The 10,093-nt window shown below is 32.3% G+C and overlaps 1 protein-coding gene across 1 annotated transcript; it reads right to left on the bottom strand.

Moving 5' to 3' along the window:
* Positions 1-4,446: 4,446 nt before the first annotated feature.
* Positions 4,447-7,859, bottom strand: LOC120575865 (probable terpene synthase 2). The gene is made up of 7 exons (XM_039826649.1): positions 7,693-7,859; positions 7,294-7,573; positions 6,597-6,969; positions 6,270-6,488; positions 6,037-6,175; positions 5,000-5,248; positions 4,447-4,903 (listed from the first exon to the last, which is right to left on the bottom strand). Exons 1-7 carry the CDS (start codon positions 7,798-7,800, stop codon positions 4,610-4,612), a joined length of 1,662 nt encoding a protein of 553 aa, XP_039682583.1. The 5' UTR covers positions 7,801-7,859; the 3' UTR covers positions 4,447-4,609.
* Between the last annotated feature and the right edge of the window lie 2,234 nt (positions 7,860-10,093).

The raw sequence follows: 10,093 nt of genomic DNA, 5'->3' as shown, positions 1-10,093 counted from the left end.
TGAGTAGTGGAGGTAATGGTTGTACACTTCGTACAATTGTACTTTGTCAATGCTCTTCAAAGAACAAGCATACAATGCCTTCAAATTTATATGAATCACGTGTGTGTTGTTTTAATTTTAAATTTTAACTATTCATTTCCAAGTATACAGGGGCGGATCCACAATATAGGTAAGTGTGGTTTATAGCCACATATAATTGTTAGCATTTTTTCCCTTTTACCATGCCTAAAAATATTGATTATGTACTATATATGTTGTGCTTATATCACATTCCTTTATATTCTACGGTCTATCAGTGGAGGAAGTGCTTTTCTCTTGTACATGTCCTGGGTTCAACTCCCATTACCTTGCAACCTGTAGGAATTGTACCTGCAAAAGAAGGGTCGATGATACACCCTAACCGCTTTGCCATAGTGCTTAATCTGTTGTATATAGTATCGTTTAAATATATAGTATTATAAACCAAAGATAATGAACAGAGAGTTGAATTTTACAGTATACATATGTTGAATTTTACATGTACATGGTGGATGGTTATGTTTATTGTATACATATGTTGAATTTTACATTTCATTATCCTTTGCAAATGTGTTCAACCTATGTGGCCTGCTATGCTAGAGAACGAACAGAGAGTTGGATGTGCATGTTGGTTTGAATTTCTCTCTACTGCATTGGCTCAAGTTCTTCATATACTTTTCGAAAAGAGAACATGAGATGTTTGAGTAACTAATGTTGTCATTGTACTCGGCTTTATATGTATTATCCTTTTCAAAATTTCTAAAATGATATATAATAAGTTCTAAAAAGTTGAAAATAAAAAATGATGAAAAAAATATAGGATTTACTCTCCTATGTATAGAAGCTAAGGACATATTTGGCTCTTGTAACTGTTGTATGTATGTGTATTTTAACATACTCTCTTATTATATTGAGTTACATTAGAGGGTGTGTTAAAAGGTGATAAACTGAGCTTGTTTTTGGCTGCTTGCTGGTGGATTTGGAGAGCAAGAAATCTATTATGCTTGGAAAGTGTAACGATTACAAAAAAAAAAAAAAAAATTGGAGCAAGAAACATTGTGGGTTGGATGGATTTGTTAGATCCCCCCGCTGGAATCACCCCTTTGTTGCGGGCTGATGCTCATTAGGCTCAGTTTGTGAGTGCTGAACATTTAATTACGATGGCATTGTGTTTACACCGATTTTTAGTAATGTAAACTTCATTATCCATCAATGGTATCCATCAATGATTTCAGGACATAAATGTCGATCGAGGGTGACAAATGTATTTTTAAAGGGGATCGTTCAAGCCTCGCGGTTTATGACATCACTTCCAGCATTCTTTAAGAACATTAATGTCAGAATTGTTTCCAACATCTTGTAATAACAAGTTGTCTCATGACCACATGATAGAAAATTTCCCAAGTGAGCATGTTAAAAAGAAGAAGAAATAGAATAAAGATGAAAAGAAATGCAAAAGAAAAAGGAAAGTAAAACAAGAACATTGGTATTAAATTGTAGGAATGTAAAGGGTGGTCGGAATCTGTCAATCTCTCCACTCCTGAACCCGTTTGCTCCCATGGCGTAGGTGTTACAGAGTTTTCAGAAGTCAAGAAACCAACCTATTGTTATTATTACAAACTGATATATATATAGGCCTTGTAGAGAAAACTACCACTAAATCCTACGGTCTATATTAAAAGTAGAAATAACTTCCTATAACTTCCTAAGACACTCGGAAATAACTTTCATGCACTAAGACACTAAGAATTAATCTTCATAGCCCTTCAGTTTTGTTTGTCACCGCATGTTCGACTTTGCCTTATTATTGTTACTAGCACCATGTCCACGTTGAAGCATTCCATATCTTTAGACATTGGATCTTGCATAATCATGTTACATCACGTTACTGTGCCAATAATTTCTTTATTTCTCCAAGGCTCCTCCCACAAAAATGAATCACTTGATAAACTAATGGTTCTCCAAGGCTTCATTAGCCACATGCATGAAATATATTAAATTACTTTGTCGAAAACCCAGCGTGTCGAATTCTGTATGGTCTTGGTCGAAATCTCTTTGCACTTTGCAGCATGTCGAAAGAACACATTTGCCTTGTCGAAAATAGAATCATGAGTTCGACCAAATAGTTCATTTTTGGTGTTAACAGAGGCCTCCCAGAATGTTGTTTCTCGAAAGACATGAGAGGAATAACATTTTGAAACATTAAACAAAATATGAACATTGTATGTTTATGGTCTTCTTCGACCACTTCATAAGAAGTTATTTTTCATCTCTTCAAGCCAAATTCAAATTTAGTATATTGGCTTTAATGAACTTCAAATAAATCACTCAAAAATCAACCGGTAATATATGCATACACCATTCATGGATACATGACTTTGATTGTATCTAAACCAATCATAAAACTTTCAAATATTTATAATCATAATCGACAGAAATGAAATCAGTCGAAAGTTTTGTTTTTATGTGCTCTAATAATTAATGGCAAGTACCATTTTATGAAACAATATCATGTATCAAAGGACAATCTTACATATCCACTCAATTAAATTTAAAATGTTGGCCAAGTATCATATTTTTTATTTGAGCATATAACATTACATTGATAACAAAAGAAATCTTCTTGTTTTTTTTTTCTCGACAAAAGGTCAACAAGAGAATTCAATAAGAAGAATCCTCTGATTGGCTTTAAAATACCGGTCTTTATTAAACATTCAAGCCTTAAATATGATCATGGTTTAAAAACAAAATCATTTTAATTACGGTTTTAAAAACCAAATTTACAGTCATAATATGACTTATTCATCCATAGATTTTTCAGGCGAATGTTAATCATAAAGATTAAATCAACAATTTTAAAACATTAGAGGCCTCTCAAAGGCTAAAACTTTTCAGTTTCAATCTTTGTAAAATATGGCTTAAACAAAACCATTTTTTTTTGTGTGCATATAAAGTGTTGGGTCGCACAAAACTTGAAATTGTCCCACTGGGCGTGTCAATTTGTTTACACCAATTTTTGGTAATGTAAACTTCATTATCCATCAATGGTATCCATCAATGATTTCAGGACATAAATGTCGATCGATGGTGACAAATGTATTTTTAAAAGGGATCGTTCAAGCCTCGCGGTTTATGACATCACTTCCAGCATTCTTTAAGAACATTAATGTCAGAATTGTTTCCAACATCTTGTAATAACAAGTTGTCTCATGACAACATGATAGAAAATTTCCCAAGTGAGCATGTTAAAAAGAAGAAGAAATAGAATAAAGATGGAAAGAAATGCAAAAGAAAAAGGAAAGTAAAACAAGAACATTGGTATTAAATTGTAGGAATGTAAAGGGTGGTCGGAATCTGTCAATCTCTCCACTCCTGAACCCGTTTGATCCCATGGCATGGGTGTTACAGAGTTTTCAGAAATCAAGAAACCAACCTATTGTTATTATTACAAACTGATATATATATAGGCCTTGTAGAGAAAACTACCACTAAATCCTACGGTCTATATTAAAAGTAGAAATAACTTCCTATAACTTTCTAAGACACTAGGAAATAACTTTCATGCACTAAGACACTAAGAATTAATCTTCAAAGCCCTTCCGTCTTGTTTGTCACCGCATGTTCGACTTTACCTTATTATTGTTACTAGCACCATGTCCACGTTGAAGCATTCCATATCTTTAGACATTGGATCTTGCATAATCATGTTACATCACGTTACTGTGACAATAATTTCTTTATTTCTCCAAGGCTCCTCCCACAAAAATGAATCATTTGATAAACTAATGGTTCTCCAAGGCTTCATTAGCCACATGCATGAAATATATTAAATTACTTTGTCGAAAACACAGCGTGTCGAAGTCTGTATGCTCTTGGTCGAAATCTCTTTGCACTTTGCAGCATGTCGAAAGAACCTATTTGCCTTGTCGAAAATAGAATCATGAGTTCGACCAAATAGATATATAATAATTAAAAACAAATAAATATTCATAAAAGTTTGTTGCCTTAGTGGCTAGGAATTCATTGAAGGTTGGTTCGGTTCCCTTTGACGTTTTTTAATAAATCTTTTAAAAAACAAATAGAAAATTAACAAAAAAATGGCATGCCTGATTCAAACTAGGAATAGAAAGGTACTTGATTTTTTAGGTTATCTGCTTGTATATATAATATTACTTCAAACTCTAATATGTATACATATACTTATTAAAAATTATTTTACTAAGATTTTGGATGGGGCGTGATCCACTCTAACCCATGAGTGGTTCGGCCACGGATGATAATATTATTAAGATATGAGATCATTTTCACTATTTGAACAACGGAAGATTATAGTTGCACCAACGAAAAACTCATAATATATTTTTTTTGGGACCCCTTTATAAGGACCCAACAAATAATTTATTCTGCCAATTGATAATAATTTCAAAGTTTTACAACAATAATTTACCAAACAACTTTTAACTTTAAAAGAGTGAGGATCCACCTTTGATCCATTTTTTTAGGTTCTTCACATTGGATGCACTAAGTTTCCTTTATTCAAATTTGAAACTCGAAATATAAATAAAGCACGCAAAGACATAAACATCGATGCTTAAATTGGAATTGGATCCACCATCACGTCTTTAATGTATGTTTTCATCAGTCCTTCAGCATGTGTGTAGTTATCTTTATCTGTGTAAAACACATCCATAAAACGCGAAAAATTGAGAGCGCGAGTTAGAAAATCCATTGGAACTTCGGTTGGCCTAAGACAATCTCTGTTTATATCTTTCCAAGCTATTGCAACTCCTTTTTGGCATTCTTGAATACCAGCTTCCCTAGACATACCATGATGCTTTTTATAACAATCCAACAATGAGCAAACATGTCCCCTTTTTTGTTCAAACTGTAAAATAAGAAATAACCATGCAAGTATTTATACCATGTCAAATAAAAAGTAGTATATTAAGAAGGAAATAATTTCAATAATTAATATAGATACCTCAGTGGACACAATTTCATCCATTAGCCTACATATATTTGCAGCACCATTAACAATTTTTGGCTCATTTGTTACCCATTTGAAAATGTTTTCAGTGACTTTGTCTCCCATGCCAATGTAAGAAGCTAATATTAGCAAACTGTAACAACATGATGTTCTTGATACGCGCATGTACTCTTCTGTTGTTGGTATATAGTTTTCGTTCAACCATCTAGCCTCAGTCATATAGGCTTGGACTGCCTTTTTAAACTACCATCATCATCATGCAATACAATTGAATTATGAGCATACTGTTGATTAATAATTAATAATTAAAAGATATTTCATTTATTAAGTAATAAAGGCTACTACATACTACTTACGCACTCATTTGTACTCTTTCTGTTTCATTTTAATTGTCACTTACAATTTTTTATATGTTTCAAAATAATCATTACTTTACAATATCAATGTAATATTATTTTTTATTCATTAATATACCCTTATTTATTGAATTCTACCTTACTTAATTAATCCACTAACTACTATTAATAAGGGTGTTTTATTGAATGATACTAATTTTAACATTAAAATAAAATCAACTTATCATGGAGTAATTATTAATGTGTTTAGCAAAGAGCAATTAAATTACTACTCTCACGTTCTTTTTGTAGAATAATTTTGTTTCTATTTAACTATCAAAGTTCAATGCAATATTAAATGTTGTTTTTTCAATATTACCCTTAATTATTTATTACAAAGAGAGAAATATATGAAACAATATATTAAATGAATGAGGCTATTATTGGAAATTGATAAATTATTGTATCAGAAGTAGTTATATTTATTGATTGTATTGATTTATGTAAAATGTTAAAAAGTGAAAATTAAAAAGGAACGGAGGTAGTATGTTCAAACAAACTGAAATGTTAAATTTCTCAACTTCACAATGTTAAATTGGTACCTCTTTTGTGTGGATTTTTATTTTCTCAATTATAAATCCTATTTGCCTATAAAAAATACTTCAATTTAAGTATAGAAAAGGCACAAACTCATACTTCTTTTTTGTAGTAGTTGAGGATGTACTCCCTTCCTTCTTCGATCATTGCTTGCTCTATTTCTTCGTAAACGTTCCAGAACGATTTATAAAGTAATTTCATGTAATCTGGAAGATCATCCGAGACGATAACATCCCACCTGAAAATCAATTTCGTTGCAATCACTTTCATTTTTTCTTAAAAAAAATATACGGAAAATTAAATGTGATGGATCTATGAATATGTCAATAAACCTTTCAATTGCCTCGGTAAAACGTTCAAGTTCATCAATGGTTCCATATGAATCATATGTATCATCAATGAGTGATAACATGACGTTTATTTTCGGTAACATTTTCCTTGCTCGAGAATATTGCGGCTCAAAATATACGGTCAAAGTCCAAAAGCAACATTCCACAATTCTGTCTCGTGCATAAGGTAGTTTGCTAGAAAAATCCAATTCCTTCCACCATCTTTAAAGACAACAAACAATTTTGTTATTACAAGGATTGTTCTTTGAAATATTCTTTTTAATTTGGTTTTGTTACAAAAAGATTGAAGGGTGTGATCAAAGTACTTACTTGGAAATGTTTCCAAATTCTTTTTGATGTAGGCTTTGGAGCAAATTGAAATCTAATTTAGAGAAAGTGAGTAGTATTTCATCATGGGAAGGATCTTGCTCATAGATAGAAATGTACCGTCGTGCCTCTAGCCTAGGCAAGCTCTTGTGGAGAGCCTGCCTTAAAGCATATTTGACTTGTGCTGCAAGAGAATGGCTCGATTCGGTAGCAATGAACTCAAGGTGCGTGGAAGTAAAAGCCAATGCCTCTTCCAAAATGTCTTCTCCATGAACAATCAAATGTGAGGCTTCATACAAGCTTAACATCCCTTCGACATCCATGATAAGTGTTTCGTTAAAGTTTCCTTGCTCATCTTTAAACTTGGTGAACACATCTAGCGAGTTTATAAAAACAAAAAGAAAAGAAAAACCATTAGATTCACACAAGAAAATCATTGCATTCCTGAAAAGAAATACTGACTATTCTCTCTAGTCTCAAAAATAAATAAAGATTTTCTGAATAACAGATGTATCTGATCTCAAAATTTAATTCTTGACGCTATGTATTAGAGACGAAAAAAGATTTGAGTTATGCATACTTTTTGTGAACCTAGTGTTTTTCACATTTTTCATCATTACTTAGAGTTAAGAGAGATCCTAACAATTGATTAAAGAGAAAGCAACAAATGTAAATAAGTACGAGTTATATCCATTCATACTTGGTGAAACGTAAAATCCATGTTGCCTCAACACCCTAAATAGCACAGCAAGAGAAAAAAGGTTGTCTTCAAGAATTATTTCTCCATTTTCAACATAACTTTTGTGGATATGTTGCAGAACTTCATCAATCTCTTTTTCAAAATGATAACTCAAACCCAAACGGCATATTGAATCAATCAGTTTAACTTTCTCAAAAGGTTTCTCTGATTTTGCAACAAGCATATTTCTTACATGACTTTTAAGTGTATCAATTTGTGTTACAATATTCTGATCAAGTTCCTGCAAGTGTTTGAAAATAAAATTTTCAATTAGTAAGAAAATTTATCTAATTATAAAATGACAAGGCTAATCATTGTTCGAATAGATGAACTATAGAAATGAATAAGGAACATATATACCATAGATTCTGAAGCATATTGAATGAAATATTCCCCCCAAATGTTAGGGTGATAATCTGCCAGATTTCTTTGCTTGGTTTCAGGATTGGAGTTACTTAGAGTAGACATCCCTAATGAAATGAATGAATGCTTTAATTTATTAATAGCTCTATTTCTTCAACTCTAAGGTTTTGGGATGGAAAATAAAGTGTCTACTACATAGATATTTATAGTAAACATATTATTTTTTTAATTACATATTTAAGCATATTTTATAAGAATAAGTAACGTGCATGATTCTCTGTTTTTGACAAAAAATGCATGTCTTATTTTAACGTAAAATAAGGCGAGCTGTCGGTCTGCGCTCGCAATTAAATCTTTAACGGTATGTTTTATAAGAATACATCATTATTGATTTTTTTTTAGAGGATAATCATCATTCATTTTAAATAAAATATTTGTAGGGCTATATTATAATTTAAATTACGGCACATGTATGTGTATATGTATAAGTAAATATAATGTAAATTTCATTCAATAATTTATTCAAGGTGAGCTGTCGGTGTGCGCTCGCAAAATTTGTAATTTTGAAACACGTGATGATTCGGAAATATATCTATAACTATAAATAAATAATATTACCTCTCCGTAGGTGTGTATGAGAATACGTTAAATCGGTCTACAAAGGCCTACGTCCAACGATGGATCTAGAAATTTTGAGCACTGTAGACAACATATATTTTTTAGTTTTTAAAGAAAAAGTATAGATATACATCATAATTGTTCTATGTGGTTTTCATATCATATAAATATTGAATGATTTTCCAATTTTCAATGTCAATAAAATTATATTTTATTCTTAATAATATTCGTTAAGAACAAACAAAAGAATTTACCCGAGGAGGATAAAAATACTCACAAAGGTGGCGGATCAATGAAAGTGGGCGTTGCGGTCGTTGATATAGTGGTCTGAGGATAAGATGGCCGCAACCCTGTTGAGGAGAAGGGGGTGTCATGATGCTCAAGTTAGTATATGAGCAAGAGTGGGGTGAAGCATGAAGAGATACATACCTTGTGATATTGTCAAAATTACTTTATATAGGGTTGAGGCGAGCGTTGTATAGTCCTGGGTTAGCCGTTATGATAGACACTCATTATGATGAGATTGAATGGCCGTTCCAAACCATTAGTATTATAGTCTATTATTGGTATGAGAGGATCCAAAACTATTGGGAGGCTTTGCTTGTTGGGACTTTGAGTAATTGGGCTCTAATTTGTGGCAGACTAGGCTTTTGGCTAGTCCAGATCATAAGCCATCAAGTCTTTAGTTCGAGGCATTCAAAGTGATGACTTCAAATGATGACAAGCAAAAAGGTGATGTCAAACTTATTTTGATAGAAATGATCCATAAAATAATGTTTATGATACTTTTAGTTCGATTATTATCCTAAGAGGATTTGTATTATGTTCCGAGGAGAGTTGTTTTTAAGTTTAATCTTTTGTGGAAAGCGTAGCGAGAAGATAATGTTTTTTCTTCTCAAATAGTGACGTGATTTTGCCAATCTTTTTTAGTTTTGTTCTCGTTGCAAGCTGAGCACACATAGATTTGTAGAGTTGGGTCATTGTAAAAATGATATTGTTCACGTTTGTAAACATGAGTTAATTACAACATGTGAGATGCTTAGTGAAATATCCCAGGTGGAATTCCAAGAGCACTTTGAATAAGACTTAGATGAAAATACATTGTTCAAGATAATGATTTTGATCCCCCTATTGTTCTCTAGGTGTCTCGCTTTATAAGTTTCACTTTCTTGAACTAATGGGCCTCTCTTTGGATGTTCAAGCCCATTAACCCTCTGAGGTCCATATGGCTCATGTGTACCAGGCGTGTGGAGCTGATCGTTTCTTTGCACTGCTCTTTTGTACAAGGCGAGTGGAGTCAAGGGTACACAACTCATGCCAAATTCCATCCATACAACTTTATCTCTCAAGCTCATTTAGTCTCTCAAGTATTTAATATATAACCTTGAAAATATTCTAAATAGTTGAACAGTGTTTATATAATAACATGTACTTTTGATATCTTTATGGGTTACAACTTGGCTTAGGTAAAAAGGAGATGTGTTTGGGAGAGTAAACTAAAATTGGAGTTATGTATCCACCCTATTGAACCAAAAAAGGGTTTTGAACAATGCCTCTGAAGTTTTGAAGATAACAAGTATGAAAAAAACAATTGGATATTGTCATACCCCAAATTTTGACTTAAAAAATCGACATTCATACGTCGTTTGACCCTGATCGGGCTCTGACTTCACTCATATTTGAATTAACATATTAGAGAGAAGTTTTAATAACCAATTTGAATTACATACTCTATAAAATTTCCCCTGTCTTGCATAATGAAAATGAACTATGCACTATG

This window comes from Medicago truncatula, chromosome 6, assembly GCF_003473485.1.
Source record: "Medicago truncatula cultivar Jemalong A17 chromosome 6, MtrunA17r5.0-ANR, whole genome shotgun sequence".
In the NCBI taxonomy this organism is placed as follows: domain Eukaryota; kingdom Viridiplantae; phylum Streptophyta; class Magnoliopsida; order Fabales; family Fabaceae; genus Medicago; species Medicago truncatula.
Note: the sequence above shows the minus strand (reverse complement) of the source record. Positions and strands in the feature narration are given on the sequence as shown.